The following is a 23,366-nucleotide window of genomic DNA, read 5'->3' on the forward strand; positions in this document are numbered from 1 at the left end:
AATATAGATATGAATGCGAGTCTACATGTGAGATGGTTGCATATCTGTTTAGAGGTGAATAAAATTAAGAGCAATTATACTAGAGGTGGAAGTTCTCTTTGAAGTCATCCAATTTTTTCTCATTTGGATACACATAGCAATGGGGAATTTGTTTATATTGATCAGCAATATTAATTTTGACTTCTACATCAGCATGTCTCTGGGATTCTCTGTGGATGGAAGATTCCAACTTACTGTGTGACCTTTTCTCTTGGGGTCTCAGTTTTTCCTATAAAACTGAGTGAATTATACCAGATGATAACTAAGCCTCATTCTAATTCTAATATTCTGAGTCAATTATTTTATCCTGCACAAAATCATTATATTATTAGTCAGTTCCAGTGGCTCATTCCTGAAACCCTAGCTACATAGAAGGCAGAGATTAGAAGGATCGTGATTTGAAGCTAGTCTGGGTAAATAGTACATGAGACCTTATCTCAGAAATACTTAACACAAAAAGTCTGGTGGAATGGCTCAAGGTGTAGGCCCTGAGTTCAAGTACCCAGTACCACAAAAAAAAAATCGTTATATTGTGTTCATATAATGTCAGAGGGCTTTCGTTTTGTTTGAAAGTCTGAATTGAAATTCTGTTTTAAAAAAGAAAAAGAAATGGCTGTGAAAGAGGAGAAAAGCTAGACCAGGACAAAAAAACACAGAAGGTACACAAATTAAAACCAAAACGAAATTGATGTGTTTGTTGGCAGTTGCAAGAAGAATCATTATAGACTTTTTAGTAGTCATCTTGCCATTTACATCTGGCTTGAAAACAGATTCTGCTGTTTGATATTTTGCAATTAGTATAAACGCAGTGTTTTTCAATTTAAAAAATCAGAATCAGATTCAGAAAATAATTCAGTGAAGAACACTTATAGCTTCAGCCTTGGGGATGAAATGTGTCATATCTTTAAAGGCTTAGCTGTAATGATACTAATGAATTGGTCATATCTTAAAGTAAGGTATTGGGAGACTATAAACAATAATGAATTTCTGGGTAATGTAGAAATTTCCATGACATTTTAAGAAAGACAAATTTAAACACATTTTTTAAATTGAGAGATTTTGGCTTGAGTCTAGACACTAATATTGATGTGCCCGTGGACAACTTACCCAACCTAAACCTCAATTTCCTTTTCTGCAGAATGGAGATAGTTTTTGTACCTAATTTGAAGGATTGTTGTATATACTAAATGAGATGATGTCTGTAAAGAACTTAGTTATGTAGAAAGTGTCTTCTGACTTCTTTTGCTATTTGACTATTGAAATATGACATTAAACCTGTAGGTAATGTTGATAAAAGGGAACGTCCTCATGTGAGTCTTTACCAATGAATGGGATGGTTCTGATGAAAACATCTACTTTAAATCATTGAAAGTAACAGTTAATACTGATAGAGTTAGTTGTGGTTTATAGTACTTGCCTACATAAACGTGTATATATGTATGTTGTACATGTAATTTAGAATTTGTCTATCCACCAAATAATTATGTTATTATTTCTACTTCTTTGTTTTGGTGGGACTGGAGTTTGAACTTAGGGCTTTGCCCTTACAAAGCAGGAGCTCTACCACTTGAGCAACACCTCTGGTCCATTTTGTACTGGTTATTTTGCAGATGGAGTCTCATGAACTATTTGCCCAGGCTGGCCTTGAGTTGTGATCCTCCTGATCTCAGCCTCATAAGTAGCTAGGTTTACTGGCAATGAGCCACTGGCACCTGGCATTTCCACTCTTCAGGTTAAAAAAAAAGCTTGGTTTGAGAGTTGCTATTTACAGAGCTGGTTAGTGTTAGTAGTATCATCTAAAATCAGGCCTTCTGACTACCTCCAAACCAGTGCTCTATTTAGGAAATACTTATTAAGTATTTGTCTTTTTCTAAGGAAGAAATCCAAATGATCAAAAAACACATGAAAAAATGCTCACCACCCTTGGCCATAAAGGAAATGCAAGTCAAAACTACACTAAGATTCTACCTCACCCCTGTTAGAATGGCCATGATCAAGAACACCACCAACAACAAATGCTGGTGAGGATGCAGGGGAAAAAGGAACCCTCATACACCACTGGTGGGAATACAAGCTAGTACAAGCACTATAGAAAACATTATGGAGGCTTCTTAAAAAACTAAACATAGATCTGCCATATGATCCAGCAATACCACTCCTAGGGATATACGTGAAGGAATGAGACTCAAGTAATTACAAAAGCACCTGCACACCCATGTTTATTGTAGCACTATTTACAATAGCCAAGCTATGGAAATAGCCAAGATGCCTCACAGTCAATGAATGGATCAAGAAAATGTGATATTTATACACAATGGAATTTTACTCAGCCACAAAGAACAATGAAATTTTGTCATTTGCAAGTAAATGGATGGAACTAGAGAACATCATCTTAAGTGAAGTTAGCCAGGCTCAGAAGGCCAAAAATCACATGTTCTTCCTCATATGTGGATTATAGACCCAAAACAAATACAGTAATATTATTGGACAAGGGTCACACACTAAGGGGAGAACATGCATGGGAGAAATAGGGAAAGGAAAGAAATCCTAAAACTTGAATGTGGTTGATGTGCTCCCTGTTGAGGAGTGAATAAAGTAATCTTAAAATAGCAGAGGCCACTATGGGAAGGGGACCAGGAAGTAGTAAAGAGGTCTGGAAGAGATGAACCAATATGGGTTGCAACACACAAATGCATGGGAGCAATGCTAGGAATCTCTCTGTATAGCTATCTTTATCCCAAACAGGCAAAAATGTTAATTTTTTTTATTATTATCTCTTATGTTTTCTCTTCAACAAAATCAGAGAAGGGACAGAACAGATTCTACCTGGAAGTGGGGGATTGGGGGGGGAAGAGGGGTGGGAGAAGTGGCACAAACAATGGATACACATGTAAGTAAATATAAAAATGATAAAATAAAAGGAGAAAAAGAAAAAAAAAAGAATGTGTTAGTAACAAAGCACTGTGATGGGCACTAAGAAACATATTGTAGAGCATGCCTATATGTTTGCTCACCCTGCTCTTCTCCCTACCACTCCTTGGCAAGAGCTCCTCTCTGTTCTCTAAGAACTGTAGCCACCCACTAAATGCTAACCATAGAATTAGAGCACATCCATGTCAACCTCACCCAGCTGTCACAACCAGAGAAAAGGACAACCTGCAAAAATGAGAGATTTAGAAATCATTTAGTAGATTGGGGGACAGAAAAAGAGAGAGAGAGCAAGAAAGGGGAGGAGGGAGGAGAGAGAGAGAGAGAGAGATGCATGTGTGTGTTTCGTTTTGGAAAGAAGACATGTGATATGATATGTCAAGCCAATTTGAATCCTTCCCTGAGAACCTGGACTTACAGAAGAGAAAGTTATCTGGGTAAGTAGACTAGATCATATGGCACATGGGAAATGATGGCAGTCACATTCTGTCATTGAGGGGAGGAGGAAGACTGTCTGAAGTGAAACAGAAAGGCTGAACTGATATTCAGAATCTTGTCAAGGTGTGAAGCAGAAAGAGTCTGGAAGGTAACTTTCTAGTGTTCCTGAACTGACCTGAGTTCTTTCTCGGTGTTTCACTACCCATTCCAGGGTTCTTACGGTAAATCTCCCTTTTGGGTTAAACTTGTTAAAATTATAATTTTTGTTAAAAATTTTTATTTTTGTAATAACTATAATAAAATATAAATCAGTTTTATTGTAAAAAGATTTATAGTTAATACCCAAGATTAAGGACATGATCTGTGAGTAAACCACCAATACTAATATTTCTCAAATGACTAAACTAGGCTAATTGTCTAAGGAGTTGGTTAAAATGCACATTCCAGGGAACCATGTCCCACACAAGTTCTGGCTCAAGATGTCTGCAATTTGGCCTGGACATTTGTATTTTAATGAATAGCTCATGTGAGTTTAACACACAGCTAGAATTGGAAATTCCAGCAGAAATACTTCTGTACATATTTTGGAGGTATGAAAATGTGATTTAAAGATGGTGTAGGCTATGCCAATTATGATATATCAGCTATCCAGAAGCTTGAGTACATTTGATGGTAAAGTTGAACATTTCCTCTTATGGGGTTATTGTCCCTCTGATGTGGCAGAAGGAGGAGAATAGGGAAGGTGATATAGTCAGACTTGGAGACAGGGGTTTGGTAAAAGAATGGAGAAGTGAAGATAAAAAGGGGAAATGATATGCAGGAAGTGAATATTAAGTTGTGGGTGGGCAAATGAATCTGGTCACTCCTCTGATTATAGAAACCATCACAGTTTTAGGCACTGCTGATCAGAAGCAAGGGAAGAGGCAAAGGCAGAAAAAGAGCTCTTTTAATAGAAGAATTCATTTCCATGTCTTTGTGTCTCCTTCCTTGACTTGCCTCTAAGGGGAAGGTAGGTCATTGATGTAAAGGATGATATTTACCTGATCTTTGTGTTGTTTTCTTATGGGATACTGCCAGATGGGCATTTTGGGAAGACCTACTTCTTACCCCAAATTGACCCTGCTATAATTTATGTTTACTTTAGCATCTTTCAGAAGTACAGGCTATCAACAATGCATAGAGCATCCTCAACCACAAATCAAACTGTAAGGACACTCATGAGATGCTTTCCATCTGAGAAACACAAATAGTTCCATCGATCTTGCTAACACCCTAGAGGTAAGTGTGAGAGCAATAAAACTTGTCTTGCGGGTGGAGTGGAGAGAAGGGATGGCATAATGATTTTCTTCAATAGTTTCCTGGCTTTGCCAAAAAACATTACTGGGAAATGGAAATTGGGTGTGCTCTCATTACCTAAGAATGTCATTAGAAGAAGGAAACTTAGATATTATTCAGTATATAATTCTATTTTTGCAATTGAGAGACAACCCCAGAGAAAGAGGCTGACATGTCCAGGTTCACACATCTAAATGGGTGGAAGAACCAAATCTAAAGTTTATATCTCTCAATTCTGAGCTTAGTGTCCATTGTATGGTTTCTAACCAGCAAGGCATTGTTCTGTGTACTTAAAACACAATTGCCATGAGTAAGACTTGTGACTGAGTATAAACATGAGAATGTAGCCCAACTAGGAAGCAGAATGTCATGATGATATTAGTCAGCCTGAGCTGCCTTACCAAAGTATAATAGACTGTGTGGTTCTTAGAATAGAAATTTACTTTTCACAGTTTTGGAGACTAGGAGTTCAAGATCAAGGTGCTGATTTGGTTTCTGGTTCTCTTTCTGGTTTGTAGATAACCACTTTGTTACCATGTCTTTACAAGGAGCGCAAGAGGGAGGGAGAGAGGAAAAGAGGGAGGAAAAGAGGGAAAGAAGGAGCAATATAGAGTCTCTTATCATAAGGACCTTAATCTCATTGGATCAGGATCCTACCTTTATGACCTCATTTAACCTGAATTACCTTCTATAGGTCCTATATCCAAATACAATTACACTGGGAATTGAGTTTCAACATATGACTTTGGAAGAACACAATTCAATTCATAGAAATGACCATCATCAGATTAGCCTGCATCCTTTAGTCTTTGGTCATACTAATGGTTTAGATGGAGGTGGGAATTTGCTCTTACTGCCAACAATTAAGACACTAGATTTGAAAAGAGATGAAGCAAAAGTATTTATTAATAATGGTGTTTCTTTATGAAGACAGAAATTCCATAGAAAAAAATCAACTCAGTACAATTCAAGTACATTGATGACTGTCATAGACAAAGAGTTCCCAAGCTTAGTTTACTGAACTGAGTAGTTGTATAAACTTACTAGTTGAACAGCCCCTCATCTTCAATTCCCAAATCCAAAAAGATCTTAAATATGTACAGTTTTTGTGAACATGTGTAGCAAACTCACTAGGTGGCAAAACCTAACCTTTCCTGGTGTGAGGCTAGTAGTCTTTACTTATCCCACTTAGAATATTTGTATGTTTTGTTTGAGAAACACTAAAACAAATACTAAAGCATTAGATTACGAGTTCCTGCCCTAGATCCTGCTGTGTCTTTTTTAAGAGGCACTTAATTATTGTTCTAAAATCCAAAAGATTATGAATTCTTGAAACACATATGCCCTCAAAGATTTAATACAAGGAATTTTGAGTCTGTATGAAAGTGAATTTTCTGTTCTAAAGACTGAAATTACATGTGATGTGGTAAGGGGGAAAGCAAGGTTAAGCAGAAGCAACTGTTTTCTCAAAGTTCCTTGGAAATGAATTTATACTGAGGCCATGATGGTGAGTGTGGGTGGAAGGTGGCTGAGTTGTGAAGAATTGAAAATGGTACTTCTGCCCAGCTCCAGTGACTGACTGCAAGCAAGATCAGGAGTTCTTCAAATGAAATGTTAAGGGCACAATATATAGATTACAGTTGTATAGGGTTCTGAGGAGTAGAGCCATAGTGATTTAAAACAGTGATTGCAGGTATTTCAGGAGTTTGGTGATGCTGTCTGGCTGGGCCAGCAGGTTGACCTCTAAGGGGGGAAGTTGACTTCCTGCTGTTTCTTTCTTAGTCATCTTTTCTTGTTAGAAATTGGTCAAATCACTTGATCCGTGTGCTTTCTTTTTTTCATTTAAGTGTAGATGTTACTAATACCTTTCCTTACTGTATTCTGAATTAACACACAAAATATCATTTACAAAGGACTTTTGGTCCCATTCCCATGGCCTTGTTTGGAAGGTTACTCTATAGTGTAGCCTTTGGTTCTAATAGAGTGACTTCTGGGCTAGTAGTTGGGAGTCATGTCTTCAGTTTCAACCTTCATATTAATCTCTAATGTGACCTTGAGCATGTGGCTTTCCCTTTCTAAATCAGTTTCCTTGTTTAGAAAACAAAACACATGGAACTGGAAATCTCTGAGGCCTCTTTTATGGTTAACATAGAACCTGCAAATAACAAAATGATAATGTAACTACCTGAGGACTACAACATGCCCAATGCTTAGCAGTTTGTAGTTTATAGACAATTTTCACATCCATTACATCATGGCATACTCACAACATGCCTTTCCTTAATCAAATACAGCTTCTCCTCCTCCTCATTAGCTGAGAAGATGTTGGCAATTGGAATTTCAGAGACCTGTAAGAAAGAAAAGCAAGAAGAGGAGAGCCATTTGCCTTCCTGGGCCTTAGCTTCCCTTGAGCCCACCTGGCCTTCAGGGTTCTGTTACCTGGCTGTGACTTTCTACAGCACTGCTCCCTTCTGTACTCCATCCAAAACCCAGCTTCTTGCTCATGCCCTGACTCTGCTTTTGCTTTCTTAATTCCCTTTTCTTGATTTTTAAAAATCTTCGCTACTGCAAATCTTCCTGTTTTTAAGGCCAGCACAAATGCCCAGAAGCTTTCCCTGACCTCCCCACCTGGAAGCTGGCATTTATTTCTAACCTACCCATTACTTGTTTGACTTGTGAACAATGCTTAATAATTTCTACCTGGTATTATTGTGGTTTGCTACATATCTTGTGTGCCATTACCTGACTGGGATCCTTAAAAATAGACACATCTCTGGTTCTTGTCCCCTCCCCAGGGCTTAACTTCTTAGGAACTAAGAGCTTCATAAATGTCTAAACAAAGAATTAATGAGCTCTCAGTCCTCTTCTAACACAAGCTCTGTGATCTTAGAGTAGCATAATACTTGTCTTGAAGCAAGTTTAACAAGAATGTACTTAGAGGATGCTTTTTACAAAGTTGAGTCCTTCTTTCTTTAAAAAGAGATCCATTCAAACATAGGGACCATGTATTAGAAAAAGTCCTACCTGGAGATAGTTTACCTGGGAGAGTTAATTTTGAGCTCCTGTTGTACTTTTTATTGGTTGTGTAACTTTAGGCAAGTCATGCCACTTTTCTGAGTCTACTTTTTTCAGCCAGAATATAATGATATCTGTTGCAAAGGATTGTTGGGTGGAGTTAATGTGCTAATGGGTTTGAAAAGTGCTTTGTAAACTGCAAAGAACACCGTCCATAATACAGGCTATTATTATCATTATTATTATTATTTTAGAAGTCATTTCCAAGGGTTACAAATGCAGTCTCTACAGCTCCTTTGGGTGTACAGACTGTAAGTTTATGCCAATATACTAAATATGAGGCTGAATAATAGCCCTGGTTCTTATTTACAGAGTGCTTTTCTTCTGAAATCAAAAGCTGTTAAAAGCAGGATCCATCATTCTTCAATTTCCATTCAGTCGTTCCTCCAACAAACATTCACTTTATGTCTACTACATGTCAGGCAGCATTTCAGACAAATGGATGTGTTGTTAAGATTGCTAGGGTCACATACAGAGATAAGATAAAGAGCACAGGTGGCCTACATTGTGTTAAGAACAATCGTCTTATGAACTGAAGCTAGGCACCTGTGATTAGCGCTGCACATCTCTACTCAGCAAACTGGGCCTTTGTCTTCATGTGTCCCAAATGAGAAATGATGTCAGAGGCAGAAAGGCAGACTGTGCGACCCAAGTTGCAGAGTTAGGTTTCTGAACTGCTCTGGTTGTCTCAACTTCAGACACTGTGGAAAAGAAAGTTTAAATCCTAGCTATTGATTGAGAGAAATTTGAATCTGTCCTGAGCTGACACCCGCAGAGCCCTGCACCTCGGTGCAGACACATTCACAGTGCTGCAATTTCACTTTCATCCTCCAGAGACAAGAGACTCTTTCTTCCAAGTGGAGAATTTTTTAAATGCTGGGATAAAAGCTCCCCTTTCATGTACCGGTGACTCAGAGAGCAGGGATTCTGTGGGGTTGTGCAGAACTGGCCCAAAGTGCGCAATGGGGCATGAGGCATGCTTCCTACTTGTAGCCTCTCAAACTTGCCTTCCAAAGGACTGTGAGGGGACTTCCAGAACTCTGGAAAAACCCCAGCAAAGTTAGCCAGAGCAGGAATAATAACACAGGTGATTTGCATTGCTTTAAGTGATAGCATTGTTCACTTTGCCCCATTTCCTGAGGCATTATGGGCCTTGAGAAAGACACAGCCATGACAAGACTGACTGCTTTCAAAGACTCACTATTGGATGATGACAAACAAACAAAAATAATTTAAACAGGTCGTTCATTCAACAATTAAGTAATGACGGAATTTATTTACCCAAATTATGCTCTTCAAAAAGTAAAAAGTGGTGGAACCAGGAAATGTTCTTTGTTTTGTTGTATAATGTAATATTTGAGATAGTTTTGTAGCTAACTAAGAAGAATTTATGGGAAAAAACAAGATGGGACAGAAGGTGAAGCATTCCAGAAGTGAACAATGTCCTGGAGGCAGGGAAATAGAAGCTGTCCTTGGTCACCAAGAGCAGTCATGTGAGGGTAGGTAAGAGAGTATGACAGACAGGGAAAAGGCTCCTGTGGTCACCTCGACAGCCAGCTCAACTTCTATATAACTAGACAGACAATACTGCAAGACTTTGTAAGTGCTATCTGGAGGCATTTAATAATTGCCCATGTACAACCTAAATTCCTGGACTATAGTTACTATTGCACAATTTATTTAGTCTCATATGTATTATATTTCTTGGGGCAACTGGAAAAACAGATTTTTATCATATAATAAAATTTATAATTCTCAATGAATGAAGCTTCAGAAAGATCTACCACGAAGGTTTCTTCTACCACTTGAGATTTGGTATGACCATGAATAATTTTCTTGCTTTTGAAAACATGGCCCTAGAGATTAGGGCCAAAGTGTACTGAGTCATTAGCTTTATTTTGATAAATAATTTATTGGCTTGGGTGAAAAAAAAGAAAGAAGCTTCCTTATCTTCCTTTTGATCACAGAATCACCTCTCTACTTAATCTAAGTAATCATCATATTTTCAGAAGTAGCTTTCTCTTATTCTTTACTTGATTATTATATATCCTCAGTGATTTAGAAATTAGTTTATTTACCTAGCTGTCTAGTTTTCATCAAAGTAATATTTTAACTTTGAGTGTTTCTGTTTCAAATTATTAAATACTTTTCATCAAATATATGCATGTCTTTGTGTGTGTATTTAACTCTATTTTTTCAAACATACCCAGAGTAACCAACAGTGAGAACAATACAGAAGAGGGGAAATGACCTGGTCTTGGAATGCAAGAAGGACAGACTGTATAGGTACTGTACCATTTACTGCTTTGTGATGTTGAGCAAACCACATCTCTGCTCTGGGCCTTGATTTTTCACCAGAGAAAATTCCTACCCTTTTCTGCCTTCAACTAATATACATGACTTTCTATTAGGGGTGGCGTACTGCTAGATATCACACATATATTTGAGATGCTATACTTCAGAAAACATAAGTGTAATAGGGGAGATAAAGACTCCCCACTAGTGTAGGTTGTGCAAGAGGAATATTCATGATTCTTCCAGAGCCCAGGAGGAGGAACATCAAATCGCATTGGAAGACGTGGAAAGCTTCCTGGAGGAGTTGGCACTTGTGCTGAATTTTGAGTGAGCTAGGAAAAGAAGGGGCACAAAATCTTTTTAGGCAGGGTGAGCAGCATGGGGAGACACAGAGGCACATGTCAGCGTGCTGTATCTCAGAAACAATGGGAGACTCATGGAGCAAGAGAAGCATGAGCCAGGGGAGCAGAGCCACATGGGCCTGCCATGTAGCGGCAGCATGAAGGTTCTTTTAGGCCAAGCTGGGAACACCACCATGCTAAAAATGAAAAATGACAGCCTTTTGTTGACTGCATTGAAAATACAAGTTAAAAATGTCATAAATAAAACCTATTAGTTTGTACAATTAGCAAGTGTTAATAAAAAAGGAATAAAGAAAATATAAGTTAAGTATATTTTTAGATTTTAAAAGTCAGTAAAATTAGTTTTGCAGAATGCCTAGCTTTTAACAAAAGTAATGTCTAAGGCGTATCATATTCTTTCTCAAATGTGGACAAATACTAAGTAGATCTGATGATTTAACTGAAATTGATTAATAAAATCAAGAGTTGAAGAATTGTGGAAGTAATGATGTCATTCCATGTTATAAAATTTTACAACTGCTCATTTAAATAGTTACCAAAGTGCTTTCATAAACAAATCCAAATTTTAGCATATTTTTCAGAATAATAAGAGATCACTCAGTAGTATTTATCCTATTTTAGTTCTTCTGAGCATATTCAGGATATTCTTTACTTCTTGGCATAATTTTATGAGTGTTCAAATTAAAACTATTTATCATGCTTATTGTAGCAGTAACATTAAAAACCAAACAGAAAAGAAGAAAAGTATAAGTTCAAAATTACAGTGGGAGAAAAGTGCTCAAATACAGTCCACCAACGATTATTTAATCCAGCCTCATGTTCAACTTAGCAACTTTCATTACTTCTATTTATTTGGTTAATTTTAATTGTGAATCTTAGAATAATGATTTATAAACTTGAAGATATACACAAAATTCATAGTATCCAGAGGAAGTGGTTAAAAAATTATGCATATCACTTATCAGGCTCTCGGCCAGGCTTTCTCTTGACCTCTTTCCTCTCCAAGGGCAGATGGAAGAGGTAAGCTAATGTGATATCTGGGCCCTGAGTAAGGTAGAGTTGTGATTCTGAAGTTGTTCAAGAACTCATGGAATTAAGGAAGAGAGATAAAGGCACAGCTGGAAGAAAGGTGAGGTCATAATTTGGATTGCATCATGCTTATTAGGGAGGTGAGGTTGTGAAATCAAGTCAGATGCACAAGTAGAGAGAAAGAATTCAGGACTGAGAATGAGGTTCTAAATTGCACCTGGTCAGATTCTTTTTTGCAGTCTCAACAGCTTGGAAGTGAAGGTTGGATCCTTAAAGGGGCTGCACTGGGAAGGGCAGTCCTGGGGAAAAGCATATGTGCAAGATTTCATCTTTGCAACCAAGGATATAAATGTGACAGAATAAGTTAGAATGAAAATAGTCAATGTTAAGTTCAAGGGAAAGCAAGCCAAGGGTTTCACAGTAGTAAATAAGTTACTCTGGAAGGCCCCTCCATCCTGGCAACTTCTCTGCTCCAAGATACAATTAGCCTGAATGGTCAGAGCCATTGGGGTTGAAATTAAAATTGGCTCTTCTAAACTCCAGGCTCAAGTGGAATTCTAGGACGGTGGAGGATTCATCTTCAATCCATGCCCCACACTGTTTTCTCCTCATCTTCTCTCCATTATAGGAACACAAGATTATTTACCATACTTTGATCACTCTACACTCTCTGTCCACTGAGCTTTCAATGCTGAAACCCCTGCCAGCAAGGACTTTTTTCTTCTCTGTAATGTTTTCATCCTTCACTGTAACCTGGTTCTTCCTTGACTGGAAAAGTAATATATTTCTCTCTCTCTCTCTCTCTCTCTCTCTCTCTCTATCTGGTAGCACAGATCTATGTAAACCCTAGAGGTGATCTGAAGATGTCTTACCTACCAAGTATATCTCCTTAAATATGTGTGAAAGTCAAGCTTTTAAATTCAGTAATGACTGATTGTATTTTCTGACACTGAACTCATTTGCTATATATTTTGACCAAATAATATTCCTTCTTGGAACTTAACTTCCTTATCAGTATTATTTTGAAGAATAATAGGATAAATATATAAATTAACCAACACAGTTAGATAAAAATTAGGATATTTTTCTTATCATATTGAACATATGGAATTCATAACATAAATGAATATAAATGTAAACCAGTCATGTACTAGTTCATAAGTACATTACATTGGATGCTAAGTGCTACCTTTAGCTTAAGAAAGATGTTTAATTTCCTAAATTATCATGCTATCCCTTTGATAAACTTTCTAATCTATACAAAAATACATCATTCTCTTCTCTTGACAATTTTACTATTTTATTACCAGTATAGCGGTACAATGGTGACATTTTAATTTTATTCCATAAATAATCTCTGAAGAGATTTCATAAGCTTATTTGATTTTCTGAGAGTTTGATTTCTTTTCTGAATTGTGATTTTTAAAAATATTTTCACTAGTTTCTTTCCTTTTTTCTCCCATTTCCTTCCAGGTTGGCTGCATTCAGACGTCAGTGGTTCTCCATTCAAGGCCAAAATGATATTTGTTATATGATCCAATTCATACTTTAAAATAATTTAAAAAACACATATAAAAACAAAGCCCAAGTGTAGAGAAGGCACTATTTCTGTTGGCAATTCTCCCACTTCCATCTGTGCTGCTCCAAAGTGTCTGAAATCTGTACTGAAAAGACATTAATCTTTGACCCCGTTACTGAGAGAAAATAATGCTGAACGTAATAATAGCAGACGATTTAGCCAGTGCATCAATATAGAAGCATGGTTTACAATTGCACAGTAATGTATCCTGCAATATTATATCATCTTTTAAAATGTATTTCTAGAACATACTTATGCTCATTGAGAAAACACAACATCCGTTATTAGAAAGGTAGAGTATCTCTTCATATTCTGGGAGGATTCTTGATATATGATTGTTGTATTCATCCTTGTTACCTAAAATATTACTTAAGGGGGAAAACCTGTTCAGGGACAAAAATCAAGAATGGTCATATTTATGTTCCTTGCTTAGAAGGAGAAATGATAATTGAGACAAAACTAAAGGATGTGAGTAAGAGGAACATCAAGGCATCTTAAGGGCTCAAAACTAGAAAATAAAAATCGATGCAATATTTATCATTCATGACTTCATCCAAGTCATTCCATATGCCTTGACCTAGTGAGGATAATGGTTTAGTGTATGGAGGTTGACGGAGTCAAGAAGGGAGATTGTTAGTGAGGATTGTGTTTGTGTATATTGTTGATAGTGGTAGTAAGGTGGGCATTTCAGGAGGTGGGAAATTGAAGACCAGAAAGAAAATAAAAAGTAAAAAAAGCTCATCTAAGAAGCCAAAAGTGGAGCTCTTTGTTTCTTTAACCTGAAGATCCAGGGAGAGAAGAATAAGAAAAAATCAGGTTGACGGACAACGCTGGGGGGTCCTGGTAGCAGACCAAGCATAGAACGAGCACTGCTGTTCAAGGTTCACTTTTATTTACTCCTAGTGTGTAGTGAATGAATGGACTAACTGATTTTCAGGTCCAGAAACAGTTTGGACCACCATTCATGTAGTTGCTCACTGATTGATTCATAAATGAATTCAGAATATAATTACTCTGTGCTTATTTTGTGCTGAGAATTATGCTATACAGGAATGCCCCCAGGATTAGTCCACTCAGGCTGCTATAAAGGAATGCCACAGACTGGGTAGCATCTGAACAACACAAATTTATTTCTCACAGTTCTGGAGGCTGGGAAGCTCAAGCCCAATGTGCTGGTGACTCATGTCTAGTGAGGGCCCATTCCCTGGTTCAAGAACAGCGGTCTAATTGCTGCAATTTCCCATAAGAGAAGAGGCAAAGGAGTACTCTAGGGTTACTTTTATTATGGCACTAATCCCATTTCTAAGAGCTCTGCCCTATGACCTAATTACTGCTCACAGTCTCCACCTCCAAATATCATCACACTGGGGATTAGATTTCAAGGAATTTGGGAGAATTGTAGGTATTCAACCTATAGTATGCCATTTGGAGAGATACAGGTATATAAATACATGGTAGATGTGAATGAAGAGCACTGAAAGTATTATGAAGGTCAAGAGAAGTTTTCTCAGGAAACACTTTAATGGGGTTTGAAGTTCCAATACAGAAAGAGAGAGAGAGCGAGAGAGAGGAAAGAGATTAAAACTCACAGAAAATACTTTTTAAAAGTTAAATACCCACTTACTAAGATAGAAATCCATTGTTTCTGTTTCTTTTTTCTTTCTCTGGGTCAATTATAGAATATTGGAATTGGTCACGAGCTTCCTAGCCCCTGCTAATAATGCCCTGCATTTATGCACCTGTGAGATCCACTGTGCTACTGTGTATTCTTTTGCTGTTATTTAATTTCAGTTGGCTGAAATTACTCATTAATCTTTTCCTCTCCCTTTAATGGTAGGTTTTTTGGCACCAGTAATATAGCTAATTGCTCCACTTGTGTGTTTCACTTTGTCTGGGTAGCCACAGCCACTGTGTGAATTTCAATTTGAATATGAACATTAACCAGGAAGATTTTCACCAAGTTAAGAGCACTCATAATAAAGCAAGCTTTGTTATTGTTCATTATACAGGTGATACACCTGTGCCACATCAATCAGGCATCAGGTACAACACATAATGGGGGTTGTTTACTGTTGGCAGCACATTTAGCAGTTAACATTTTCCAGCCCTTCGCAAGAACTTCTAGTTGTGTTTGCTAAGTGAAATGAATGGAGCTCTGAAACAACAGTTTCTAGCACAATACAAATAGTACAAGTCATCCAACCTAAGAATGCAAATGTGCATGTCATTATGGTGAGAGCCCTAATGAGATAGGCATCCATTGACAACTTTGAGTCTTATTCCTAACTTGTATGTGATTTGGGGAAAGGGGTCTTTTTTCCCCTATCTCTTGGCCTCACTTACTGCTTTTGTCTAATCAGTGTTTGGACTACAGGATTTATGAAGTTTCTCTTCCTAACTTTGAAATGTGAACATAGGAGTCTGTAGATTACTGATGTACCCCATTAGTAGACTAGTACACCACGTAATAGGTTCTCAATAAATTTATTCTTAATATTTATTTTACAAATGAATGATATGGCTTGGTTATATTTGTTAACTTTTTAGGACTGAAAATTCATTTTCTATTTTTACCAAAAAATAAGTATGTTTGCAGTTTGGAATTTTGAGAACGGAAGAATACAGGATGAGGAAATTATTTTATTCAAATAGTTACATTTATTTGAAGCAGCATTTTTACCAGGACTCTTGAAACTAAACTTGATGTACATTTGGTCTGTTCTTAGCACTAAAACTCAAGGGTTGGTCTTCATAATGATCCCACATAGATTCAAGAAGTTGCTTTTATTTGTTATTTTGCCAGGTTAAGTCCCATCTGCAGAGTAGAAAGCTATAATCAGTTGAAAAGTGTTATTTTCCATTATCCTGCTTAGACTGAGACAACTTGTGTCAACCTGAGACCTAAATATTAACAACACTGGCATATCCCATTTTAAATAGGCATCATGCCAATGTAACAGATGGGACCTGAAATTTTCAGTTAATGGCTTGGGTATACATCTCTAATATTGTCAAGTGGACACAGTCCTTAGCAAGAAATGTCAAAAATGCTTGTCAGTTGGCTTCCAGATGCCTTGCCCATGCATCATTACTCTGCTGTACCATCCTGCAACTCTCTTTAGACTCTTATTAGTCCACACAGAAATCACTGTTAAACCATGAGGATAGGTAACTCCATGGCAAAACACATTCAAATGACCTGCATCTTCTGCCCTTTCCCATCTTCCACAGTCTATTCTTCACCTTCAACCAGAACCATTTCTACTGAAACTGTCATTTGTCAGTTGACTCCCACTCAAGGAACAGAATAAGAACCTCGCATGTACTAAATAATCAAAGCATGTTTTCTGTTTGAGAGACACTCTCCATAGCATTGTCACTTTCATGTGACTTTGACACATTGATCCATCATCTTGGTCTTTGAGATTTTTGTTGTCTACCTTCTCCTGCCTCTTCTGTGGCTAATTTATCCAGCCTCCTCTTTTTTTGTTTTTTTTAAAGGGCACAGCCTGTCTAAAACTGATGCCAGAACACAAGTTCACAGATACTCGAATCTAGGCCTTACTATCTATGGTCTTTGCCTCAGTGTAAAACACTAAGCACATTAGTTACTTGACTTCCTGTCTCTTACAGTTCACTTATGACCTAGTTTTTGCCATTAAATTAGATAATTGATGCTTCTTCGTTGCCAAGTGAATTGGGTTTATTTTTTTCTTGGTAATGAGAAAAGCATTATCTCATGAAATTCATTCAGTCATGAGTTATTAAGCAAAACTCTCTAAGTACCTCAGACTCTTCTAGAAGCTGGAGTTACAACAGTGAACATGTTTCTGTCCTTGGAAGAACTTCATGCTGGTGACAGTGGATACTGTGAGCTGACTACCTCTCCTATCTTATAGTGAGTAATCATTTGCAGAGTTGAGTTGACCTCAGTGTCATCAGCAAAAACAATTATAATTGATCAATTATTATTTTTGGCAACTTATTTATCATATTATAAAAGAGTTTTATAATATATCATTCAGTTAGTCAGAAAATAATTGAGCACAAAGAAAAGGTCACAAATTCCTCTCGATTTATATTCAGATCTTCCAAAAGAATAGGGAAAGTATATAGAAAAAAAATGTATGTGGGCTGGTAATTGATTTGACATTAGCAAGGACCTTTGAATTTTTAATTATGATGTAATGCATTGATGCAAATTAATTCCAATCATGTATATTGTTTCTGCACATTCTGTAAGGAGCCAAAGTTGCACATATAGCTCAACAATTACATGGGTTCACCTGAAACAGGCTGGAGCTTCAGTGTTGAAGGTGCTGCTCTCATTAAGTTGTGTAGCATGTATAATATGGCCATATAATTTATTGTTCAAACTAGAACTGTTTTTGTTGTTGAAAAACAAGACACTCTTAAAAATTGCGCTATAATAATGAGTATATAAAGGGAACATCTTGAACAAACCAGCATGTCAGGTCACTCTAAGTATAAGGGACATAGTAGCACCTATTCTTCTACTTTCCCCTTCCACAGTGGAATTCACATCTGCTGGAGAAACCTGGGCAATGATAATAACCTCTTATATTCTGAAGCACTTTTGGAATCTCACGTGGTCCCTGCCTCCCACCCCAGCCTCAACCGTGTGAAACTCAGTCTTCAAGAAGTAGCTTGGTGTGTCTCCTCCAGAAATTTCCTTCCTTCCAATTCTCAGCCTGGCTCTCTTCCTCCTCTTCTGTGCTCCCATCCCACCATGACAAACTCTGTTTTATACCTTATGGTATCTTTTAAAATCATTTATGTGCTATCATCTTGAGCACGTGTTATGCTTCTGTAGGGCAGAGATTATGTTTTGTTCATACTTTAACTTCTTTGTGCCTCAGGTTGCTCATTTTCAAAATAGAGAACATAACACTACTAACCTCAGGGAGTTTTTTATGAAGATAAAATTAAATTCATACATTTGGAATTCTTATCACAGTGCCTGGCACATATTAGGCTCTTTTAGTAGTAAATTAAGATTATTATCATTTTTTGTTATGTGATGCCTATAGATAATGTTATATAATAAAGCACACAAAACATGCATACTAAACAGAATTAATCCAGCTGATGTATATTAGTGTTTTCAATGTTAGACTACAAAGATGACTCAGGAGCTCCCCTCACCCTCTTTTTTTTGGTAAGGGTGAGAAACAGGAATAAGAAACACACACACATACATACATGTGTATGTATAATGAGGATACAACATAGAAAGTATAACTGATGTAAGAGAAGTAAAGATACAGTATCATCAGTGTTCTCAATACAGAAAATATCCATACCATGAGAATCAGGGGAGACTGTAAGTGAGATGGAATTTTAGTTTGAGCTTGAGGAAAATATAACATTTGAATATGTAGACATTTGTGCTATTGGTATAATGAGGTGAGGATATTCCATCGATAGCTATGGAAGTAAAAGAAAAGAAAAGTTTAGACGTTTGCTCAGAATAATGGCAACTATTGTTTAGAAGTTAGATTTGGAGAAGAATGGAAAGGTTTCGAATGTCAGACCATATATTTTGCATTAAATTCAATTAGTTTTTTTATTTAATGAGGCATCAGGGTTTTAAAAACCATTAATAAAAGGAAAGACAATTCATTAAGTAGGAGACTTTCTTGTTCACTGTATAGTGGGAGGGGCTTGTATAAGAAATGACCCTGGAAAAGATGGGCTGCTTCTGCCTTCATGGCAGGACCCTTAGGTTTCAAGTTTGATTCTACTCCACTGTGGAACTTAAACACCATTTTAGTTTCTTCATCTGTAAGATAATAAATATTAAGAGTATGTGTAGCACTGTTGTGGGAAGGTAATTTAGTTCAGCCACTATGGAAATCAGTATGGAGGCTCCTCAAAAAGCTAAAAATAGAACTTGCATATGATCCCCCTCTAGCACTCCTGGGTATATACCTAAAGTAAGCAAAGTCAGCATACAATAGAGATAATTGCTTATTGTGGCACTATTCACAACAACCAAATTATGGGGTCAGCTAAGGTGCTCCTTGATGGATGAATGTTAAGAAAATGTGGTATATTACACAATGGCACATTATTCAACCATAAGGTATGAAATTATATCATTTGCAGAAAATGGATGGAACTGATGATCATCATGTTAAGTAAAATAATCCAGACTATGAAAGACAAGTATTGCTTATTTTTTCTGTTATGCAGAATCTAGATTTTCTTTAAAAAGACATGAAAGTAGAAAGTGAGTCTGACTATTTGAGGGGAAGGGAGGAGCAGAGGAAGGTTGAAGGGGAAGAGAGGGTAATGGCAGGTGAATATAACTGAAGTACATTGTATACATGTATGACAATATCATAATGAAACCCATTATTTTACACAATTAATATACACTGTATGTATAGATGTACTCTAAAGGTATCTCCTCTTCTAGTTTTCAGAGCATTAAACATGTCATGAGGTATAGTATTAAGAGCAGAAATTACTATGCCAATGAAACAGGCTACAGCTCTTAAGGTACAACTCTATTCCTTCTGCCTTAGTTCCTACATCTATTAAATATTTAAAGGATATTCCGAGTTTTGTGTTTTTTTAAAAAACTTAACGTGGGCATGAATTCAGAGAGTAAAAAGATTAGTAGACCCTAGGTTGTGGTTCTGTAATCCCTTTATTGTGTGTTTTAATTTCCTAAAGCTGAATGGCTTTGCTAAACTACAGCAGTTCATGGACGGGAGTCTTCCACTAATAAACGTCCACATCGGCTTGAGCCATCATGATTAATATTTGTAATCATGGCCCAAAGGCATTAGAAAATCCGAGGATGCCCTCCACATCACTAGAAAAAGACTAAATTATAGTTAGCCTCGTGTTCTTTGTACATTTTATTGTATTTCCATGTTTTGAAAATTGGGAGAGTGTATGGCCATACTACCCTGGTCTGATAGTATCTGAAAATTGGGATAGAAGATAGATGCTCGTGTAACCTGGAATGTTTGATTAATCTGCTATTTAAAAGAGCTAAGAAAACTTTTCCGGATTTGTTTTTATGCCCGAGAATAAGATGATTTATTCTTGAGGAGTAGATATTTTCTTTGAGGAACTTGAACAATTAAAAAAATTAAGATAGTAAAATACACTACTTTCCCCATATTAAACATTTTGTGTATGAACTATATAGGTTTTATTTTTATTTATTTATTTTGGTGTGCACATCATATATTACCTTTTTCCTCCATGGCTTCAGTCCCTCTCTCTCCTTTTTGCTTTAGTTATTTTTTTATTCATATTGAACTATATAGGTTTTAAAAAAAAATTCTGATATGAAAGCAGCAGTTCAAGAGATGTTTTGATTATGCGTCCTCTAGAGCAAAAAAAAAAAAAAAATGCTTCCTCTGCTGCTTGGTAAGAATGATTACCTTTTCCATTTTAAAGTACTTATCAGTAAGGTGCCTCTCCACCTTTAGGGACTTTGCAGCTTGGTTGGAAAGAGCACCTCAAAATATCCCCAGTGGCTTTGTTTGGGGAACTCTGGAAGCCTAGGAGTCTGCTCATGGAACAGTTTCGGGGTGGAGGCCAAAGGGTGGCAGGCAGGCAGGCACGGAAGCACCGAGTCCGAGAGGCGAAGAAAAGGAGAATCCTAAGTAACCGTCCACAGCTCCAGGACGGCTGCTACTCCACCTCGAAAAAGCAAAACAAAACAAGCGCATGGAAGGAGAAATAGGAAGTTCCTGGGGGGTTGGAGGGGGGTGGTGAGGCAGGCACCTGAGAAGTAAACGCAGCAACCAGGAGGAGAAACTCGATCGTGACTCCTAAGCAGGATTTGTAAATCCCTCCTCACTTCCCTCTGCTTCGGGAAAATTACGGTGCCCAGCTCAGACACTCGAGCCTCCTCCAAGCTTCAGGAATCCATCCTGGAAAATCGGCTGGGGCTGATGCCCAGCTCCAATCCAAATCCATTTTTCTAGTTTGCAGAGGAAAATCCGGTCCGGCGTTTATTTTTAGCAGCTATGCCCTCTGACCGAATGCTACAGCTCTTCAGCTGGGATAACTGAGGACCGTATCGGGGAGCTAAACCAAGGGGGGCGGGGGAGCGGGAGGTGGCCAGAAGGGGAGGGGGGGACGCCCTGCGCATGCGTGCCAGCGCCCATGCAAATCTGCTGTACATCCAGAGAGAGCAAAGTGGGATGATCTGTCACTACACCTGCAGCACCACGCTCGGAGGACAGCTCCTGCTTGCAGCTTCCAGACCCAGGTAAGAAAAAAAAAAATTCTGAGAGGCACCATGCATGCATTTCAGTATCAGATGCGCGTCTCCACCTAACCCCTGTAGAGGCAATCTACTGCTGCTGCTGCTAAGTGTCCTTTGGTGGCTGATTGCAGCTTCAGGGTTTAAGAAATCCCATCTTTCAGGAAGCCTGAAGGGAAGGAAGGAAGTACAGGCGAAATCATCAGATTGGCTTCCCAGATTTGGGAATCTGAAGCGGGCCCACATCTTCCGGCCAACTTCCATTGAACTTCCCAGCACTCGAAAAGGACCGAAATGGAGAGCAAAGGTATGTGGCTCCCCCATCGGGGGACTTCCACCTGCATGTGCGTGTGGCCAGGGCAGTCCTCAGCGAGGGTACTGCAGTGCTCCGGAGCCAGCATCATACTAGGTCGATAGGAGGAGGAGATGCTATGTCCGTTGCAGCACCGGCAAGTGTGGCAGGAAGGCCACTTCTTTTTAACTCCCACAGCTTGGAAGCCAGTGTTTAATACTCCATCAGTTGCGTAGTGAAGTGTGATGAGTGGTGTTTTTTTTTCAGGGGCGGGGGGTGGTGGTGGTGGCGGGAGAACAGTCCCTCCCAAAATGGAGGGGGAAGACAGATGTGTTGGTAAACCAGTTTCTTTTCTGTATAATGGATGGGCTCAAATAAAGATATTTTGTTTTAGGATTTCTGACAGGCACGTTGGTATCTGATATCCAATAATGCATTGCTAAAAAATTTTTCATTTCTCCACCCCCACCTCATGAACGTGGTATTTCTGGATGTGTATGACCACATCTTACTGCATTTTGAATATATATCAGCTGAAAATTTGGGTCTATTTGAAACAGCGTGCGTTGGAACTGACCTCTAAGAAGCACAATGTATCGGAGTACTGCTTGGATCTCAAGCATGATGCATTTACTAGTTCTGGACACGTATATATTCATATTCTCCCCATAAGCAAATCTGCATAATGAACACACACCAGCTGGTACAAGAACTGCAAACATCAAGTTGTGGTTGGCATATTAAATACATATAAACAAAATGACTGATAAAATTGTAAGACTGGATATCGTTTGGATTTAACCCCATGTATGCAGGTTTCTTACTTCCCCCTCCTTAAAATGCCCACCAGGTTGTGAGAGCCTTGAGTGACATGGTCAGATAGCCAGTAGGAATATTGGAAGTGTTTAATTCTGGTGAAATCAGAGAAATGATGTCAACTTTTATGAAACTATATTCATTACCCAGAACTCGGGAAGCTATATTTGAAACAGGTTTTATTTTTAACCAGGAATGTCAGTCACTGTGGCAATGTACTTAGGATCAGGGAGTGGTGGTGAGTTACCTATTTCTGGGCTAATTAATAAAACTGGAGTTTTCAGTGATACATCTATATATTCAATAAGGTTATTTAAAGTATTTAGTTAGGTTTTATGTATTTATAACTAGGTGAGCATTTATAGCATGGAAATAACTGAACTAATGTATATTAAAACTAGCTGGCAATATTTAGTTTAAACAAATCATTCTTATAATACATTGATGGGCATTTTCATGTCTGACAATGATGTACATATATGAGAGGATTAATGTCTATAAATGTGCATGAGGTTATTTACTCTATCATAGAATCCATTTTAAAATGAAAAGCCAATCTTCCTTAACTCATTAAGGTTTGTACTATTCTAGTTGATCAAACATTTCTAGATCATAAGGTTAACAACACAAAGAGAGAGTATCATTTTACTATGAAATACCAGGTGCTTAGATGATGCCTGGTATTGGTCATTAAGTTCAATTATTTGGCAAGGTTTCATGATAATATTTTTGCTTCTAATTTATACACTAAATTCTTGGTCCATTATAAAATGAGGATGTATTTCTCAGCAATAATCTTTATTTTCCTTTATTGCCTATAAAATATGCTATATGCCACACTTGGAGTTCTAGGTAGTTTCTATCTCCGATTGATAACAGTAGAGTTCCAGCCATGCTGCCAGTCTTGGGAATTTAGAAAGGAGA

The 23,366-nt window shown here is 37.7% G+C and overlaps 1 protein-coding gene and 1 long non-coding RNA gene across 3 annotated transcripts in view; both read left to right on the plus strand.

The window, feature by feature from the left end:
• The first annotated feature begins 4,293 nt into the window (after window positions 1-4,293).
• On the plus strand, window positions 4,294-16,719 carry LOC141423073 (uncharacterized). Its single transcript, XR_012447728.1, has 4 exons — window positions 4,294-4,414; window positions 4,550-4,683; window positions 10,026-10,101; window positions 12,975-16,719. It is a non-coding gene; the product is annotated as an uncharacterized lncRNA (long non-coding RNA).
• Window positions 16,720-21,202: 4,483 nt separating this feature from the next.
• Fgf12 (fibroblast growth factor 12) overlaps window positions 21,203-23,366 on the plus strand; it is a 556,448-nt gene continuing 554,284 nt past the window's right edge. Inside the window, exons 1-2 of one of the 2 annotated variants that reach the window (XM_074073517.1) lie at window positions 21,203-21,340; window positions 21,499-21,641. In XM_074073517.1, coding sequence (XP_073929618.1) covers window positions 21,629-21,641 — 13 coding nt within the window. In that variant the 5' untranslated portion in view covers window positions 21,203-21,340; window positions 21,499-21,628. The remainder of the gene's footprint in view (window positions 21,341-21,498; window positions 21,642-23,366) is intronic. The other variant, XM_074073519.1, reaches the window with a different exon arrangement.

The sequence above is a fragment of the Castor canadensis genome, chromosome 5, assembly GCF_047511655.1.
Source record: "Castor canadensis chromosome 5, mCasCan1.hap1v2, whole genome shotgun sequence".
NCBI classification, from domain to species: domain Eukaryota; kingdom Metazoa; phylum Chordata; class Mammalia; order Rodentia; family Castoridae; genus Castor; species Castor canadensis.